Source organism: Symphalangus syndactylus, chromosome 21 (assembly GCF_028878055.3).
Source record: "Symphalangus syndactylus isolate Jambi chromosome 21, NHGRI_mSymSyn1-v2.1_pri, whole genome shotgun sequence".
Taxonomy (NCBI): domain Eukaryota; kingdom Metazoa; phylum Chordata; class Mammalia; order Primates; family Hylobatidae; genus Symphalangus; species Symphalangus syndactylus.
This window is the reverse complement of record NC_072443.2, coordinates 50530716-50550312: the sequence shown is the minus strand read 5'-3', so window position 1 is coordinate 50550312 and position 19597 is coordinate 50530716. Positions and strand designations below refer to the sequence as shown.

At 62.2% G+C, this 19597-nt stretch overlaps 1 protein-coding gene across 1 annotated transcript in view; it reads right to left on the bottom strand.

Annotated features, from left to right (window-relative positions):
* Nucleotides 1–19597, bottom strand: part of PLXNA1 (plexin A1) — a 55401-nt gene that overhangs the window by 24896 nt on the left and 10908 nt on the right. The window contains exons 4-10 of the mRNA XM_055260204.2: nucleotides 10083–10223; nucleotides 8851–8951; nucleotides 8555–8678; nucleotides 8320–8473; nucleotides 7374–7473; nucleotides 5662–5776; nucleotides 1417–1617 (exon numbers count right to left, since the gene is read on the bottom strand). Coding sequence (XP_055116179.2) covers nucleotides 1417–1617; nucleotides 5662–5776; nucleotides 7374–7473; nucleotides 8320–8473; nucleotides 8555–8678; nucleotides 8851–8951; nucleotides 10083–10223 — 936 coding nt within the window. The remainder of the gene's footprint in view (nucleotides 1–1416; nucleotides 1618–5661; nucleotides 5777–7373; nucleotides 7474–8319; nucleotides 8474–8554; nucleotides 8679–8850; nucleotides 8952–10082; nucleotides 10224–19597) is intronic.

Below are 19597 nucleotides of genomic sequence, written 5' to 3'. Positions count from 1 at the left end.
AAAATCACTGTCAGGTGCAGCCCTGCTCCCCGTCCCCTCCTCAACAAGGCTAGGCTGGGCCCAGGGGAACTGCCCCTCCCAGGGAGCCTGGCTAGGACTCCAGCTGTGCCCCACTTTCTGCCGCAGATGACCTCAACTCTGTTCCCGTGCTGGGGCGGTGCAGGGAGCCCAGCATCTCCAAGGGGCGGCCCAGCAATTCATCATTATTTTATCTGCAGGAATTTAATTGGATCCTATCAAATTCCCCGATACTCCCGCTTCCCTTTAAACACAGCTGAAGGGAAGATTAATGTGGGCCTGGTGAGAAGGGAGGGTGGGGAGGGAGACACAGGTGGAAGGTGCAGGGCAGGCAAAGAGTTGGTGATACAGCAGAAATGTCTGGAAAGGCTGGATGGCAGAGGGAACTCCAGATAGCTGTGGTGGACAGGAGTGATCCTCGTGGCTGACCTGCAACCCATCCTGCCCCAGGAAGCCTGTTGTGACCCTCCAGACCCTACCCCACCCTGCTGGGACAGACCAGGGGTCAGCCAAGGGGCTCCAGATCTCTGACCCCATCAAGGCCCTCCCCAGGGCTTCCAGGGGATGGGGTCCAGCCAAGACCTTGTCGACAGCCCAGTGCCCCACACAACAGCCCAGCCACCTGCCCCTGCAGTGAGTTCTAGGAAGCCCACTGCTCCCTGGATCACACCTGTCCTGAGCAGAAGGGGAGACAGAGGCCTGCCGGGAGTGCGGGACTTCAGCACAGGCCTCCAACTGCTGGGCAACTGGGCCCCACTCCCCCACCACTCAGGAAACAGCTGGCTCCATAGAGATCCCCTGTCACTGAACGCACTGCACCTAACAGTAGAGCTTGTCAAACACGATTGTGTCGGATCTGAAGGTCTACACATGCTCGGACCACAGGCAACAACCGTCTGCTAGTGTGCAAGTGTGGGCCAATGGGAGTGTTTTCTGCATTTGGCCAGGGATGGATGGAGCCATGCGCTCTGGCACCCTGACCTCTGCCCTCCGGGAGCCACAGTGATGAAGGCTGGCAGCCACCTGGCTATTCCTGCACACACTCAGACCTGACGATCAGCCCATGCCTGGGACCCACGGAGGCTGCAATGTGCGAGTCCCATGAGTCTGGCTGCTGTCCACTCCCACACTCAGGCTGCTCCCACCACACATCTGGGTGCTCTCAGCAGCTACCAAGACAGCATGGGCCCCCTGCAGCCCACTTGCCCACATGACCCAGGCACATCTCAAGGGCCTAGCAATGGCCTGGGGAAGCCAGGAGTGGCTTCTGACTCATCAGAGATACACGTGAGCATGTGCACCACCCTCTGTGAACAAGCACACGCCAGGACCCAGGGCCGTGAGGATAACCGGCCCATTCCAGCTCACGGCCCCCAGCCCCTGCCCTGGCCACCTCACCGAGGAATTCTGGCACTGCAGGCTGGAGCTGTTGAAGCGCAGGGCGGTGACACGGGCCGGGCTGCCCGGGATGTGGAAGAGGCACTCATATCCACGCTGGCCTGACTGTGGCTGAGGCAGGTTCCGTGCGGCCAGGGTGATGGGCTTTACCACTCCCACTGGCACGTAGATCTGCGTGGAGGGCAGGATCTGTGGGCAGTCCTGGGGATAAGAAGAGTTTGGCTGAGCCCAGGGGCGGAGACCAGTGAGCAAGGTGCACCCCACTATGCTCCAGATGTGCACTGGGCCTGTGGTGCTCCCAGCCAAGCACCAATGTGCCCATTTTATGCACTGGCAAACCGAGGACCGCTGGCTGGGACAGTGACTGCATACTGTGACCCAGACAGGCTCTATTACCTCTGGCCCCTGAATGCCCTGCCCCATGTTCTAGGACCCCCACCATTCCAGAGACCAAAGGAGCCCCATCTGGCCAGCAGCTGAAAAGGCCCCAGAGGCAGAAGAGATTGGGGCTCTAGGGCTGCAGGTTCTGTGCTGGGGGCCCAGGGAGTGTATAAAAATAGCCAAAGCCCAGCAGAAAAACAGGCCTGGCCTCTGGGGCCAGCATTTCAGCAACAATAACTGATGCAATGGCCTGGCTTCCTTGCAGCATGGCTGCTGCTGGCCTCAGGAGATGGCCCCTTGGGAACACTGAGAAGCTGGGCTTTAAATAGGGATGCTGAAAACAGGCTGTAATCCCCAAGCCCTGCAACAGCCCCCAAGGCAGGCACGAAGGCCCAGGCCCAGCTCTGCAGAGATTTTCCAGGACCCAAGAGGGAGCCTGGACTCTGGCCTGGCCCCTCAGGAGCTCCAGGGAAGCAGAGTTAACAAGGCCCAGCTGGGCAAGCTGACCACTAATCTCTGGGTCTGCAGAGATGCTCCTGTGTCCACTGGGGAGAGGCAGGTGGTGGCACCTTGCAGCTAGGGCCACTGGCCCCAACTTAGGGGCTGCACTTGGAACTGTGTGTTCCCACCACAGCTGCAGCCGGAAGGCACCGGCACGCACAGTGGCCATACCTATGCCGTACCTCCCTGGCAGTCTGAGGCGCGCCCAGTGACTCTGCATGCTGAGGCTCAGGCTGGAGTCTCGCCATGACACGGGCCACCCTGGGCCTTGTCACCTTAGGGCCCCAGCCATGAAAATGGGAGGCTCAGGGCACTGAGACTCCTTTCAGTCCAAGCTAGGCGGCCCGTGAGCTCCCGAGAATGGTCAGTCTGAGACCAACTGAGCTGCCCCCACCGTCCACCCCACCGAAAAATGCCCAGAGGAGCCCAGGCGCCTCAGCCTGCAGCAACCCAGAAGGTGACTATGGTGAGGCCCGGGCTTTCTTGGTGCCCGTAAGTCCAGGAAACCTCTTGGCCGGTAGCACGAGACATGAAGCTGGCTCGCCTGTCACGAGGTCTCAGTCACGGCCCACCCCCAGAACCCAGGTCCCAGCCAGAAAAAGCACCACCCACCCCAACACCAGTGTGAGTGTGTGGGCCCAGCACGCATCGAGGCCAATGTGGCTGGCCCCTACCTGCCTGCCCCATCACCCTGAGGCTGGCCTGTCCCCTCGCCACCCCTGCCCTCCGCCAGGGGCAGGAAGCTGACTGGCTGCCTGGGCCACAGCCGGTCCTCTCAGGTGCTCCCCGCACCCCCACCCCATCTCTTCCCCAACACCCAGCTGAGTGAGAAGCCAGGAAGCTCAGCACCCATGCGGCCCACTGAGTCAGGCCTAGGCTGAAACTCCAGTGATCACCTGACTCGACCTGGCCGGACTCTGACTGACAGGAGGGCCACAGTGGCGTGGGTCTCTTGGGATCAATGTCAGTTCAGAGCCAGGTCCAGTTGTCCCCAAAGGCTCTGATTACAGCCTTTTCCCCAGTGCATAGTCTCCCCGGTAAAAGGCTGGAGGTCCTTCTTCAGAGCCAGGTCCAGTTGTCCCCAAAGGCTCGGATTACAACCTTTTCCCCAGTGCACAGTCTCCCTGGTAAAAGGCTGGAGGTCCCTCTGGGAAACGCTGGGGGAAGATTAACAGGGTGCATTTTGCCAGTGCACAAGGCTCCTTCCTCAAGGGACCCCAGCCTCCCCTTCAAGCAAGGAGTCTACAGACTTGCTCAGATCTGGGAGTTGACTGGTGGGGCATACAACTGTTATGTGAAGACACGACCCACATCCCTCCCTGTCTGCAGAGTCCAGAAACAGGCATTTCTAAGAGAAAGTCCCAACTTCTCAGTGTGTCTCATGAGCTCCACTTTGGTGGGGGCTCCACATGGGAGCCCTTAGGCCCTGGCACACAGCATGGCCCCAGTTCGGCGGCCCTTCCCATCAACATGCACAGGCCACTCCGCCTTCAGACAAAACACACAGACTCCAGCATGCAGGCAGGCACGAGAAGGGGCCACAGAGACCCCCTCCCTGCATGGGGGCAGGGGACGGGCGGCGGCCTTGGGGGTTAGGCCGGGCTGTCTCAGTAGGAAGCTGAATGTAGTACACTCCTGTCTCAGGAGGTGGCCCGAGAAACCCACCAGAAACAGAGATGGAAAGAGGGCTTGTGGGGGGGTGGGGGGACTGCCACTGGCCATTGTGCCCTGAGTCCAGGAGGACTCACGTCACGCCCCTGAGGAACGGCTCCATAAAAATCTGGGACTCAAGCTAAAAAAAAAAAGAGTAAGTATTTGTGGAGAGAATCCACTCCCCACACAGTCCTGCGACCCCACATGCGCCCCCAGCCCAGCCCTGCCTGCTCTGCCTCCCCAATCCTGAGGCCCAGGGCCACTACTCCAGGGGCCACTTCCTCCACTCCCTAAGGGTGCCCCGAAGTTCATGGCATGGATGGGGAGGGCCCAGGGAAGGCCACCACTGAGGAATTGGGCTATCTCAGCCCCAAAACCATCCCAAGCTGCCCAGGGCCCTGCTACCACCCCTGATGACCACTGTGCTGCCCCCTCACCGCCCGAACCCTGGGCTGCGCACAGCGCCAGAGCCACCGAATCTGCACATCATCCCCACACTGACTTCACGCCCAGCTCTCCCTGGCCCGAGAGGCCCCCAGGACCAGCTCTCGCCTCAGATCCCACCGTGGGCTCTGCCCACACCCCAGGACACCTTGGCCTGGCTCCTCAGGCAGCCCCGGAGAAGCCCCCCACTGTGTCCCTAGCTCCTGCACACCCGCTGTTATAGGCAGTCACCCTGACACAGGCACTGTGGTCCCTGCTGCCCCGGGCTACCCTCCACCACTGTCCTGTGCCCTGATGTCATGCCAGGGAGCAGAAAACTCCAGTCCAGAGGGTGACGCTGGGAGCCGGGGGGCCTCTGTGAGAAGGGACCCAGAGGACAGAGGGCCACCATGCAACTTCCTCAGCCCCCAGCCCCCAGCCCCCAGCCCCCAGCCCCCGGCCTGACAGGGAAGTGCAGCCCAGCTGCAGCCTCCAAGGTCTCCCTGGCAAGCAGAACCTGCCCCCTCCAGCCAACAGGCGGAGTGTCCACAGCAAAGGACAGGGACCTGGCTCCAAGTCCCAGCTCCACACCCACAGCCTGACCTGGTGGAGATGGGGGTGGGGGCCGCCACAGCTCCAGCCTCAGCTTTGCCACTCAGCACCTATGGGCCCTGGGTCTTGCCCTGTCCTGCTACTAAGCGCCTCAGGTTCCAGAAGGAACAGCCCGCTGTTCATAAAGCCAGTGCCTTGCCCAGCCCGGAATAATTACTACCTAATTACTAGCAATTACCACTCAGCGCCTGGTGACTCCAGAACCCACCAGCCTTCAGGCACGCTAGGCCGGCAAGCTCCCCTGCCCGACACGGAGGCCTCTGTGCCTGCCCAGCCAGGCACCTGCACTCCAGGCTCTGCCCGCACCTGCTTTGCAGCCTGACAGTGCCCCCAATTGCACCCAGGAGCCCGTGTCTGCAGCCCCCACACAGAGGCCCAGGGACAGAACTCATCTGAGGCTTTTCCCCCTCCCTGAGTGTCACGAAGGACACCCAGGGGTCACGAACAAATACCACAGGCCTGACTTCAGGCCAAGACAGTGACCCCACAGGCCTCCCAGCTGGCATCCAGGGTCACCTCGCTGACCCAGCCTGGTGGTGCGTGCACCACACACTGACATCCCAGACACCCACAGGCGCTCCCTGGGCCAGGCCTCAGGCGACACCCAGATGGGATGTCTCAATCCAGTTCTGCTCCACCTCTGAAAACCTGACCCTCACCCTTGCCCGGCCTTACCTCAGACACGTTGACACGGCCCTCCAGGAAGGCGCAGTCAGCCGCGTTGTGCGTGCACACATGGCGGTATTTGCACCAGTGGCAGGGAAAGGAGCCGTTGACACAGGACAGGCAGCTGCAGGGAATGAGCGGGTGCTAAAGCCTGGGGACCTGCAACCACGTGGGGTCACCCATGATCAGAAGGACACTGTGCCGCCCCTGCTGGTATTCATAGTGCCACCTCAGGGCCTTGGCACTGACTGCCCCTGGCCTGGAAAGTTCTTCCTCCAAACCTGAGTATGGCTGCCTCTCAGCCTCCTCACATCTCCCCGACAGCTGATTTTGCCTGCCCACCCTACTGACCCCAGGCTCCCTTTCCTCTTTGCCGCTTTTTCCTCCAGAGCCTTGATCACCACCTGACTGCCAGCCAGGCATGGATACTCGCACCAGAAATGTGTTAGTGCAACTAAGGAACTTCATTTTAAGTCTTGATTCCTTTTGGCAAACTTAGATTTAAACTGAAGCAGCACGTGCTGCCACAGAGCTGGACAGGGCCATGCACATCACCTCCCTGTAGAAAGCAGGATCGCCAGGGCAGGAGCTTGTCTGTTTCCCTCTGACGTACCTCAGGGTCTGCCAGGCTGGCCACTGTAGGTGCTCTGCCCACAACTCAGCCTTGCACAGGGCTGGCACCTTGCCATCTCAATAGCCTCCAGGAAGACACCACCTCCATCTTCTCTCCAGGATCTCCTGCCCGCCAGCTGCCCCAACCACCCTGCTTCTCCTGTAGCCCTCGGCCCCCCTCCAGGCCTCTGCCCCAGAGATCCCCCACCCCACCTGGGACAGGAGATGCTGCATCCTGGAAATAAAAAGCCTGCTTGGCTCACGGCAGTTGCTCCACAAAGAGCTGTCACAGAGTCCATCTGTGAGTCAGTCAACAAACAAAGGCATACCTGAAAAGCCAGGCACCTCCTGTCTCTGAGGCCAAACCCTACTGCCTCAGCCTGGGTCCTCTGGTTCAGGAAAGGAGTGAGGGCTCTCCTCTGGGCTCACAGTGGGACTCACAGGAGGCCCCCAGCTCCTCCCATCCTTCCTCTGAGGCTGGGGATGCTCACAGCCAAAATGGGCAGCAGGCATAGCAGCTGCCTCCTAGACACACTCCCTGCCCAAGCAGGGGGCCTGCACAGGGGCCAGCACCAACCAGAGGAGACCTGGACACTGCATCGTGCAACAGTAGCCTGCCACAACCAGAAGCAGCAGGCACCCAGGGGCTGTGTCTGGGCCCCTGACCAGGCCCCCACACCAACTCTCAGCTCCTCCCTGAGCGCCTCCCCTCCACGCCAGCGCCCATGGGCCACTGTCCATACCATGGTGGCAACATTGCACAATGTGCCCTCGCAGCCATACACGGCCACCTGGGCCCTACAAGATCCCTGTGGGGCAGGCACTGCCGCCCACTGACTGCTGTCCCCTGGTGCGCCTGCCCCAGCCTCAGGCACCCTCTGCACTCATGGCCTTGCCCTGGCTGGCTCCTCTACCTGCAAGCTGCTCTCACAGTGGCCTCTCCTCCCTCCCTGACCGCCCGGCCTCGGGAGCCCCAATCATGGAATCACCATCTGCTGCCTGGCCACATGAGGACAGGTCTGCAGACAGTGAGCACAGTGGGACCACAGGGACAGGAGTGGGGCAAGTAGCCCAGGCCCAGGTGGGCGGAGGGGCCTAGAGACACTCACGACTGGTGGACGCTGCAGTTGTAGAAGACAAAGTCCACAGACGCAAACTTCTTCCCTGTCTCCTTGGACTTTAGGTAGAGTTTCACCACCCGCTGGTCTCCTGCACAAGCAGCACAGCTGAGTCACCAGGACTGCTTGCCCAGGACTCCTGCACAGGGCAAGTCCAGAAAGGGGAACAACTTGCCCGGAGACCCTCCTAGCTGCCACCGTCAGTCGCATCAAACATGCGTCCAGCCCCCTCAGCCCCCAGGTGACCAGGGCCTGGGATCTGCCCTGCTTGCCTCCTGCTCAGTAGTGTGAGGGGTTGAGAACCTCGAGACTCTCCCCAAGCCCCCAGGCTGCCTGCTCCTGTGGAAGGGCCTGCAGCGCGACTGTCCAACAGGCTGTGGCAGCCAGAGGGGTCCTGCACCCCAAGTCCCCATGAGACTGTCCCCCACCCAACCTACACCCCACATAGCCCACCCCTCACCCACTCCCACCTCCAGCCTGCAGCCCCCTGCAAGATCCCAGGTCTCCGCCATGTGGTCCCTTCATCCTGCCTACCCTGCCCTGCTCTTCTACCCTCTGGGTCACCATGGGACACCTAAAGACCTTAATGCCAGTAGGGATAGCAATAATTATGGTAGTGGAGGTGAAGTATGCTCATGTGTCTATGTCTATTCCTACTGTAAATATATGGTGAGCCCATAAGATAAAGCCTAAGAAGGATGTATCCGCTGTCCACCTCCCTGGCAGGAAGGCTTTCACTCTGGCTACATGCCTGGAGGGTTTTCTCCACTCCCAGACCAGCAGGTGGTGAGACCCCCCCCCGCCCCGACATATCAGCTGTCAGAGGGTCACCAATATGCCCTTGGAACTGAACAAGGGAGGCACTAAACAGGCGGCAACTGGACTGCGGCCCTGGACCTGGCCAGGCAGCGGGCACCACTGTGTTGGGGCCACTCACCCTGGCCCCGCGTGATGGGCGCCACCTCCCGGGCAGAGGGCGAGCGGCAGTGGATCCGGCCGTCCTCCAGGAGGCTCTCAGATTCCGTGAAGTCCTCGAAGGAGCAGTTGACGCCAGCTGAGAGGTCAGGCACGTTCCAGGCCTGCAGCACGAGCTGGGCAGGCAGCAGGAGGCATGGTGAGCAGGGTCCCCATGGCTGTCCTCCACCCCTTACCACCTGGGGTGCCACACTTACTGGGACCTGGGACATGGTGACAGACACATTGCGGGGCTGCACAGTCAGCTGCACACACTGCAGCAGGTCCGCGGCAAAGCGCTGGGGCTCGTCCGCTCGCTCACAGGCGTCCCGCCGCGAGCAGCTGCAGGCAGAGGGGTTGAGGCTGGGCGGATGGGGAGACCTACAGGTCCCGCCTGGCAGGCGGGACCTGGGCAGAGAAGTCGGGGTGGCTTGCCCTGCACCAGGCTCCCCCTCCCCACTGTGAGGCCACCATGGCCCTCCCGACCTGCCCCCGCCCACCTGCCCAGACTCACATGCTGTGCAGGACACACCAGCCACAGTGGGGGTCCCGTGACCCCAGACACAGCTCACAGGACGTGTACTGCACACAGCTCTCCACAGGCACCCGCGTCACCTGGGGTGGGGGAGGTGTCAGGCGCCTCCAGTACTACCCCAGGGGTCCCTGACCATCCTCACCTCTGACTCCCTACTCTGCTCTCCTTAGGTCCGGGGAGGCCCTGCACTTGTTCTCAGTCTATTCGAAGGCAGATTTGGTGACTCTGCTCTGGCCAAGCCAGGTCGCACAGGTCAGGCCTCTGCCCTGGAAACCCAGGGGGCAGCAGCCAGAGAGAACAGTCCATATGTGGTGAGACAATCAAAGAAGCACCTGCAGCTTCAACCAGAGTTCGTCTCCATCTGTCTGGACTCCCTCCCAGCTCTGAGCTTCCCCAGGGATCAATGGGCTTGGCAGGCCCCAATCCTAAGCTCCAACGTAGGCCCAGACAATGCTCAGAGGGGCAGGCTGGGCCCCAGCTCACTCTGGCTCCTTGGCTTAGCCCAGCATCCCAGTGCCCACGGAGGCACGTCCCTGAGGTCCCCAGGAAGGCAGAACCCCACTGCGCCCAGGAGGGGCAGAGGAAAAACGAGCCAGCCACAAGGGGAGGGAGGCTTGGCCTCAGCTGGTGTGCCCAACCTGGCCCCACCTGCCCCATCTGCCCACCCTCCAGCAGCCACAAGGTTACCAGGTTGGGCCAAAGGGACTCCAGGCAGGCCAGGCCAGGGACTCAAGTCCATGGCCTTACAGAGCTGGGCCAGGCACCAGGCTGGGTAGACCAGGCCAGCCACAGGCCCCATGGGCAGACCCACCCGACAGAGACCCAGCCCTACGCCTGAGGACTCAGGGGCCCAGTACACGCCCCAAACCTTCCAGTGACACCTGCCTCTGAGATCGCTCTCCTTCACACATCTGTTTCTGTGGTCAGGAAGTCAACAGGGGAGGGGTGGGAATGCCAAACCCAGCCCAGGAGAACATGGAGGCAGCAATGAGGCTGTGGGGCCCCTGGTGACCAGACCGGTTCCCCTGCAGACCCAGCCGAGCCCACAAGTCTGCAGGGAGGCAGAGCACAGACCAGCTTGAAACCACTTTCACCAGGAGCCGTGGACACCCAACTTGTGATGTGGCCCCACCCCTACTGCTCTGTGACTGGGGTTCCTGGTAGGAGGGCCCCCACCTTCAGCCACACCGTCTGACTGGTGCAGCACCCACCTGCTTCTCGGTCATGGCGTAGAGGTACTGGTGGTTGGGGCTGAGGACGAGGTCTCGCAGGATGGGGCTGCCCTCCTGGGCCACCACGCTCTCGTAGGCCAAGGCAGGCCGGCCACCAGGGTTTGAGAGGTCCACCAGGATCTGCGGCAGCAAGGGGCCCTAACTGGGGCTGTGCTGATACCTCCCTGACCCAGCCCCACCCCCCACAGAAGGTCAGGGGTCTAAAGCCCCTCCCTGAGCTGCCCAGACATGCACGAGCAGAGAGGACCAGGGCCAGCCATACTCACTCTCCACATCCCCAGCCCCAGCCCCAGCCCCAGCCCCAGTGCAGGGCAAACTCAGACCCCGACAGGCCAGTCTGGGACTCAGCCCCTTTAACAGTCAGCAGAGGCCAGAAGGTATTGGGGCCTGGAGACACACAGCCCAGCACCCACCACGGAGCAGCATGGCCACACCCAGGGTGAAGGCTATAGGAGTCCCATGGGTACCTAGCCATCCCCTGGGGCCAGGCTGGGCTTTTGAAGGAGGGACATTGGTTGTGGGGGGCAGAGACCAGGGCTTGCCAGGAGTCTAGGGCAGTGGACCAGGAGACTCCAGAATGGGGTGTCCTAGGGGTGGGGGCATCCCGGCAAGGCAGTGGAGGAGGGTGGGCATCTCATCGGCATGGAAATGTATTCCAGATCCCAAACAAACCAGGCGTTAATTAGCCAGCTCTTCTCCGCAGCTTGCGATGCTGCAAGTATTTTTAGTTGCTTTTACCAAACAAATGTATTTAATTAACAGAGAGACCCAGGGGGCTTTCCAGAGATGGGACTCTTGGGGCGTGTCTGCCCAGCTCTGAGTCCAGGGGAGGCTCTCAGGCTGCGGGCTGTGGCCTGCTTCCCCCAGCCTGACCCGCTCCTGCTCCCGTTCTACCTCTCCACTTCCACCTCAGGGCAGGGGCCTAGGCCCAGACTCAGTACCCCTCCTCTGTGTCCTCACGGTGACAGAGCAGGGCAGGTCCAGGGCAGCAGGGCCCAGCGACAGCCCCTGGTTGGAGCCCGATCCATCAGGCCTGGGCTGAGGGCGGCCAGCCAGGGTGGGGCGCTGTGTTTCTGGGCCAAAGAGGCTGTCGGCTGGGAGAGGGGGAGGGCTGCATTCCTGAGCTCCGCCGGCCACCCCCCACATCCGCTCAGCTGCCTCGCCACCAAGCAGGCTTAAGTCAAACCAGACCCGGAAGAATGGAGCCCAAAGCTGGGCAGGGGAGGAGGCGGCCAGGATGGGCCCAGCTGCACTGGCTGCAGGGCCATGGCCCGCGGCCTCTGGGAGGAGAGATGCAGGGACAGCGGGCAGCCCAGGAGCAACCAGGCCACGGCCGCCCAGCACCCCTGCCAATGGGGCCTGGACTGCACCCACACCTGCACCCAGTGCACCCATGCCTGCCTGCCCTGCAGCCACAGCAGGAGTGGGAGTCCTTGTTCAAAATGACCACTGGCCCAAGGCCTGCCCAACGGACGCTTAGGATGCCAGCACCACAAACCCCCTGCCTTGCTCTGGGTCAGTGGCCAGAGGCAGGTACTCAGATCCAGGCGGATGCCAGCCAGGACCAGCCTCTAGGCCACAGTGCCTGGGTCTAAACCTCTCTCTGCCTCCCTCAGACAGAGTTGTTCTGAGGATTACATGAGGACCAGGCCAGGTGTGCCAGGAAGGAGCAGGGGGACCCAGGGTGGCCAGGCCCACAGCAATCACCGCACCTGAGCAGCCAACCACATATCCAGGCCAGCGGCTTAAGACAGCCACCAGGGAGTGGGGGAAGGAAGGCGAGGAGGGCAGGACACAGACTGGGTGGAGGCTGGGGCAGGTGTGCCCAGTACACAGACCTGTGGCTCCAACCCAGAAAACCCGGGTTAGGGACTGCAATTCCTCTCATCTCCTCCACCCCCACAGCCCTGTGGATATCCCCAGCGGCTTCCCACTGTGAAGCCCAGCCCCAGCTCCCTGTCCCCTACCAGCACCAAGGGATACGGCCCCTGGCCCCTCTTGCCTTTGGTAGCAGAGCCTCTTCAGCCTGAGCTGATGGACCCTGGCCCGGCATGCAGGGAGCACTTGGGAGGTGTCTCAACAAGGACATGACCTGCCTCCCCAACAGCCAGGGCCACATGATGCCAGAGCCTGACCCTGGCCCGGCCTGCCAGGCATCCACCCACTCAGGGTTGGGGGCACAGATGTCACACCAAGGGGTGAATAAACGGGTCAGAGAAGGGCAGGTCCAGGGGGCACACCAGCTCCAAGGTAAGGAACAGTGGGTAAGGGGGGCAAGGAGGGGCCCCAGGAAGGGAAGAAGCCATAGAAGCCACGGGCTGGGCCCCAGGCTCCAGAACACACTGCTCCGCCCAGCAGCATGCCGACTGGACAGTTGGCTCTGACAGCTGCAGCCGGGAGCACACGCGTCCAGCTGTCCATCCGCCATGTACCCATCTGTCCACCCACCTGCCACCCCCACCCCTTCACACACACAGGCTGGGCCCAGGGAGACAGAGCGCCAGGAGAGGCCATGGCATGGCCAGTGTGAGCAGGGCATTGGGGAGGCCACTATGGCACAGCACACCAGGCCAGAGGATGGACGTGACGCAGGTGCAGGCCCCACACTGTTCACTGAGGCGCCATGGTCCAAACTCAGCAGGGCCCCTGTGCACCCACACATGTTCTGCAGGGCATCCAGCTAGGACAATGGTCCCCAGGACATGTGTCTGTGTCCTAGCCAAAGTTCAGGGTGAAGGGCCTGTGCAGCCAAGCCAGCTTTATCAAACCACACAGACAGGAGGTAAGCTGAGACTCACACAGCACCTGCCAGAGGAACCCTGGGCCCTGGACCCGCAACTGCACCTGGGAGGAGTACAGAGGCTGCTCATAAAGTGTGAAGGGGGAGCCAGCACCCGGCAGGAGGGCATTCCAGGAGAACCAGAGCACAGGGGCACAGACGGCAGGTGGGCCTGAGGCCAGAGCAGGTGGCAGGACGGCAGGGCACACGCCGGCCGGGAGCCCACGTGCCGATGCCCACACCCTGGCCACAGCTGTCCACTTGCAGGCCACCTGCCTGGAGACAGCCCACCCTCGAGGTGGCTGGGCCCAGAAGGCCCTCCCACAGCAGCTGGGCAGCTGGCAGAGCAAATGAGCGGCTTGACATGTCCCGGGCGTGGGGCCGGGCCACAGCCATGCCCTGGAATCCTCCCCCAGCTGTCACCTCCTTGCTCTGCAAATCTTTCCCCAAAGACCACCAGAACCTTCCACGACTGGCCCCAACAGCACGCCCTCCCACCTCCCAGCACAAACCAGGAGATGGTGCTGCCCATGCATGCCACCCCATGCTTGAGAGGACCCTCCCCTTAACCCAAGGGGCTTCAGCAGAGCCAGCAGCCTCCCTGGATATGCCCCTTGGCTGCACCAGGCCCCCACCCACCCCTGGCTGGCAGAACACGGGATTCCCCCACCTGCTTCTGCCTGGACCGTCTAACCCTGGGGTCCCTGTCCTACATGCACACAGGCGAGTCAACCCCAGGCTTGGAGCTGAGACTGAAGTGCAGTCCCAAGGCGCTGGGTCCCGAGGCCTCTCAGTGCCCAGGCCAGGCCAGGCATGGCCCTCACTCCTGGACTGAGCACCTCCCACCACCACAGGGCTCACCTGGCCTGGCCCTCCCCACAGACAGGCCAGGGAGCAGGTTCACCCCTTTGCCCCCAGGACACAGCAGGCAGGGCTCACTGCAGGCCCCAGGCTGGCCCTGCTGACTGTACCCACTCCCATCACCGCCATAGCCCTGGCCAACTGCTGCCGGCGGGCAGCTGAGGGCCTGGCCAGGTCAGCTGTCCGTCCCGCCCAGAGCCAACAAAGGGCCCATTCTCCGGGCTGAGGGCAGGCGGGGGTGCTGGGAGGATGTCTGGGCCGCCCAGGCTATGTGCCAGGACCGGCACGCGCCCCAGCCGCCGGGAGGCAGGGGGCTGCCCGGCTTGGCCCTGACCTGGCAAGGGGAGTTGCCCAGCTCTGCCTGCCCCATGATGGCAGCCAGGGACCTGGCCCTCCCCCTGCCTGTGAGGCGGGGATGCACCTGTGGAGCTGCCTCCTGGCTCCAGGGCTGGGAGAAGGACAGGACCAGGTGGGGACAGGCAAAGACCAGGGGCAGCAGCTAGGGAGGTACCCACATGTGGAGGCCTCACACACCTCTCAGCCTTTCTGCAGAGGTGGCTGCCAAACCCGTCCCCAGCCTATGGTGGCCCCAGGAAGGGCTGCCCGAGGGGCAGGAGCTGCTGCTGCCCTCTCTTCTCAGGACCCCCACAGGGTCCAGAGTCTACCCGCCCCTCCCCTTCCCAGCCAGAACCTCACAGCTGAGGTAGGCCCCAGTGGACCCACTCCCAGACCCTCCTCACCCCTCACAGGACTGCCCCCTCCTTGAGCTGTGGACAAGTTCTAGGCCTCCTTCCTGGGTCCCCACCACTCTCAGAAAGGCCAGGAGGAACTTGATACTGGAAAAGCAATTAGCAATTTCCTCTTGGCAGTAATTGGGTAATTAAAACAGGATTTCCAGGAAGCCCGAGGGCTGGAATCAGGCCAGACACACCTGTCGGGGGAGAGGGTGTCCTAGGAATCCTATCTCTTCCACCCCCAACCCCCAGCACACAGGGGAGAGCAGAGACTGAGGTCAGGGTCCTGGCAGGTGAAGGACAGCTAGGGCTGCCTTAGGCTCCAGCCTGCCCCAGCAGCAACCCCTTAGCAAGGAGTGGACCTCCCCAACCCCTGGTCACATCTGCCAACATCCACCTCACAGAGCTCTGTGAGAATTCAGGAGCTCATGGTTCCAAAGGGGAAGGGAGGCATGTCTGCTTGGCCCTGCTGCGGGGCAGATGTGCACAGCTGCCTGGGGAACCTAGCCCCCAGCTGGTGAGGCCACTCCTGGTGGGGCCACCATGAACCACCGTAGACCGCACCACCTCGGTCACATACCACTGCCTGGGCTCCGGGCTAACCTGGGGCTTGGCCAGAGTCCCCGACACAGCCAGGCTGTCACCAGCACGGGTCCTGTGGGGATGCAGGCAGCAGGGACCATCTGCCCCAGTGTCTTCTCTCAAACCCACCAGCCGCCTGGTGCCCTCTATCCTCCATCCTGTGACCTCAATGCCACCTCCAGCTCAGACCCTAGTGCTACCCCATGGCCCTGCGCCCTCAAAGACCCACATCAGCACTTACCCCCCATCCAGCTGGTCCTGCCACCTTCTCTGGTGAAATGACCCACCACACAAGCACAGTGTGCACGAGGCAGCCCCTGAAACCCCAAAAGGCACAGTGCGCTTCCCAGCATCTACGGGGGCACCTCTGAGCTTTGGCCCTCCTGTTCCTTGTCCCCAGAACACCCTTCCAGCAGACCACCCAGCCCCCTGGGTTGTTCCAGCCTCCATACCCACTGCACGCTGCCGGCGCCTCCTACACCGTGGTCTCTGCTGTGGTTGGGACCACAGGCCCCATGTGCCTGTGGGAGAAGGCGACTGCCCAGTGTGGATACTCACAAGGCCGCCCCTGCCAGGCTGGCCATGAGCCTGAGCACACACAGGACAGGGCATGGAGAAGCCACTGCTGCCTCCACCTTATCAATGGTGTTGAGGGACCCGTGCCCGGGCTTAGGCCTGACTGGCCAGGGCCCTCCGTGAGTGCCCCATGGATGGCCCTGCCAGCCACTGGGAAGCAGAAGTGATGCTTATATACCCTCACACACCACCAGCTCTGGGACGGCACTCATTATGCCCACAGGGCAAACAGGAGGTCATTCCCTGCATCCTCATGGCTCAGCCCACAGTGGCCAACTACATCCAGGAGAGGCGGAAAGAGGGGGGGGCACACACTCACAAGGAAGCAGAGATGTCGGCAGGTTACTGTGCAGGGCCCCGCGAAGGGGACTGGGACTGCTGGCCTGGGCGGGCAGTGGCAGCACACACTCAGGCCCCACAGAGAGCAGCCACGACAGGCAGCTGGCTCTGCCCCATCCCACCAAGACCACTGGCGGGGGCACAGCAAAGACGGACCCGGTGGCCCGCCCCAGAGCACCTGCTTCCTGCCCATCGACCCCACATGCTGCTGGGCACTGCCACAGGCCCCCACCAAGTCCTTCAGCAGCAGCAGAGGTGGTACCAGAGAGTTAAGGCAGAACCACAACAGAGGCTCCACAGTCTGGCTCCCAGGCTGAAACCCAACAGAAATCCATCCTCCTGCCACAGGAATCCACACACAGCCATGCTCACGACAGGCCTGCAAGGACTGGCAACACCATGGCCATCCAGAGTGGGCAGGATGCACAGGCATGTGTGCTTGAAACACACAACATGAGGACATGGCATGCACCACAGCTGCCCACAGTAAGGAAGAGTCTTGCCAAGCAAAAGATGATGACTCAACCCCAGAGCCCACATAGCAGAACACAGCGTCAAAGGAGCCGGGCAGGGCAGTCACCCTGGGAAGGGAAGGACCAGGAGGGGCTGCCAGGGATGGTGGGTGCCTACACTCTCCCGTGACATACCCCCCATGCACACTTCCATGTGTGTCACTTCCATGTGGCGTCTGTCACAGGCTGATCATGCAGGGCACAGGACCCTCCTGCAGGCTCAGGAGTGGGCTGCACGCTGCAGGTGCAAGGGGCATGTCCCCAAAGAATGCCAACAGTGCAGCACGGGCTGTATCTGGGAATGACTGCAGGCTTCAAGGGCAAGTCATTGAAATCAACTCCCCTCGTCCCTCCCTCAACAACACACAAAATGAAACTCAATGGTGGGGGACAGCAGCCTCCCCACGGCTAATGGGCTGGGGGCTTAGTCCTGCCCTGCACCTCACTTGGGTCAGAGCTGCCTGTGGCCAGCATACTTCTTGCTCTCCCTGGCTCTAGCTCTTTCAGGACGGTCTCCTACCACATCCCTGGCACAGACCCTGGACAGGGAGGCTCACTGCAGACCTGAAGAGGCTCAAGCTGCCAACCCCACAGTGGGCACCTGCCACCAACTGCCTTGCACTTGCATGGGCTGTGAGATGCCACTCAACTTCCAGAACTTACAAATTCCAAAATGCTGCCTGGGGTCCGGGGGTATGAGGGGAGTGCAAAGAGGCCTCTAAAGCATGCTGGAAGCTCCCAGAGCAGCGGGGCCTCTAGGGGGCAGGTGTTCCTTGTCCCCAGGCAGCCTAGGCACACGGCAGGTGCCAAGCTGTCTGCAGAGGGGAAGATGGCCGGGCGGAGGACACCTCCGACGCTGCGCAGGGCTCCAGAGGCTTCGCTCCAGCTCCAGGCCCTGCAGGCCACCATTCCCGAAGCTCATGGATGGCAACTAATGCCACAGGCCTCCTAAGCACTTCAGAGACCCAGCTGCTGCAAGTCCCGCCACTGGGAACCCCCAGGGGTGCTGAAGAGTGGTGTGGACCGGGCAAGCTGCAGGTGGTGCTGCAACATGAGTCCTGAGGGCCCGTGAGCACAGGGACAGGGGCCAGCCAGGCCAGGACACACACAGGGCACTGCAGCTGCAGCCTCTGTGCAGGGACCGCCGCAGGGAGATGCTGCGATGGCTCATCAGGGGCCAGCTCCAGAAGGAACTTCAAGCCCCAAGCCTCGCTGGGGTATGCCCAAATGCACTGAACATCCAGGGAAGGAAACCAAGGCCGCAGAGGATGGGGCTTCACCAGGGCCATGCCCCAGAGCCCAGGTGGGTGGCTTCCCTGAGCTACTCAAGGCCACGAACTGGTGCCACAAACTGGTGGCCAAAGGGATGCTTGAGTTGGTCCTGTTATACTCTCTTAAAACGTGGATTTAATAACCAAGGGATCTCACACAAAATACAGGTTTCCAGAATCTCTTGAAAAACCGGGTGCTCAGGCAGTCGGGCCTACATTCCCAGAATGGGCAGGCTGGGCCTCAGCCAGGGGCTGGCTCCTTTTGCCCCACAGCAGCAGCAGCAGGACAAGAGCAAGGCTGGCCTCGGGTGCCCCTCAGCCGGCCCACAGGGCAAGGCTCTCCCCAGCTTCCTCTGTAGGGGGACGGCACCCACTCTACAGGAGGCCAGGGCCTGTGTTCTCCCCTCCCATGGGGGTAATTGGGCTGATGCTACAGGACCCAAAACAGGGGCTGCTCCTGTGAGCTCCTGACAGAGCCTGGGGTCCCCAGAGGCCACGGGAGGAGCTGGGAGCAGGGCCCAGGAAGTTCGCTGAGAGAGGCACCCCAGGGGAAGAGGCTGCCTCTGTGGGGGCGGGGCAGGTACCAGGCAGGGCTCTGGTGAAAGGAGCGGGGACAGGGGCACCCCCAGTCAGCCTCATAGCTGAAGTTGGCAGGTCTTAAATTAATCAGCTACAATTTTACACAACAACAGTTTGATAGGGGATGGCCCAGGGCCAGCCAAGTCCCTGGAGCTCCCCAGACACTTTTTAAAGCCCGGAAAGGACTGGCCTGGGAAAGACGGGGAGTCGTCAGCCTGGCAGGCCTGCCCCTGGGTCAAGCGTGGGCTGGGGTCCCCAGGGCCCAGCTCCAGCAGACCAAGTGGAGAGGGCAAGAGGCAGGGCCCTGAGCTCTGAGAGCACAGCCAGGCCAGCTGTCTCAGGGGAGGAGGAGCCCTATGTGAACCGGCAGGAGGGAGCCCCGGGGCCTGGCCCCTCCCAAGGCCCTGAGAGCAAGAGGGAGGCAGGGCAGCCCGGGCGCGGGGCTCAGCATGGCCCTCCTTACCCTGGCTCTGGACCCTGAACCACAGCCAGCCCCATACACAGGCTGGGTCAGCATGACAAGGAGCGATGAGGAGAAGTGAAGTTCTGCTGCCCCCGGGCCAGGCCAAGTAGAGGCCTGTGTGGCCAGCGGGGAGCAAGCATCCTTCACAGTGGAGCAAGGCCAGAGGCCTCGCACTGGAGCCTGCAGGACATAACAGGGCCAAGGCAAGCAGAGTGGGACTCGAACCCAGGCCCCAGAACAAGTGAGGGTAGATCTCCTCCTCCTGGCCCCTCACCCCAAACCCAGGGCACCCTCTGCCCATGTGGCCTATGGTGGGAAGTTAGGCTTTGAAGGCCCCACGGTAACTAGGGAACAAGGGAGGCAGAGTGGATAGAACAGGCACCCACATGCACCCACAGCAGCAGGGCCCCCAGCCAGGTCTGAGGGCAGGAGCTAGCCAGACAGCCAGGGTCTTGGACTGTAACACAGGTGGGAGTGGGTGGCGAGAGGCTCCTCAGAGAGGGGGTCACTGAGGAAGGGGCCTAGCTCTCAAGGCTAGCAGAGAACTCTGCCCAGCCTCCTCCAAGGAACTGCAGAAAGGGAGGAAAGAGCCAGCAGCCATGAGTACCTGCCTTGAGCACTCAGTTTCCCCACCTGTCAAACAGATGACAGGCTGCTATGAAGCCTCTGTAGGGTGCTGGCGCACGGTCAGCACTCATCACACACCCCAGGCCACACGAGCATGCCAGGTCCGCATGGTACGAGGAGACACCAAGGCTCAGAGAGGCTGGACAGCTTGCTCAGGGCCACACAGTGGGT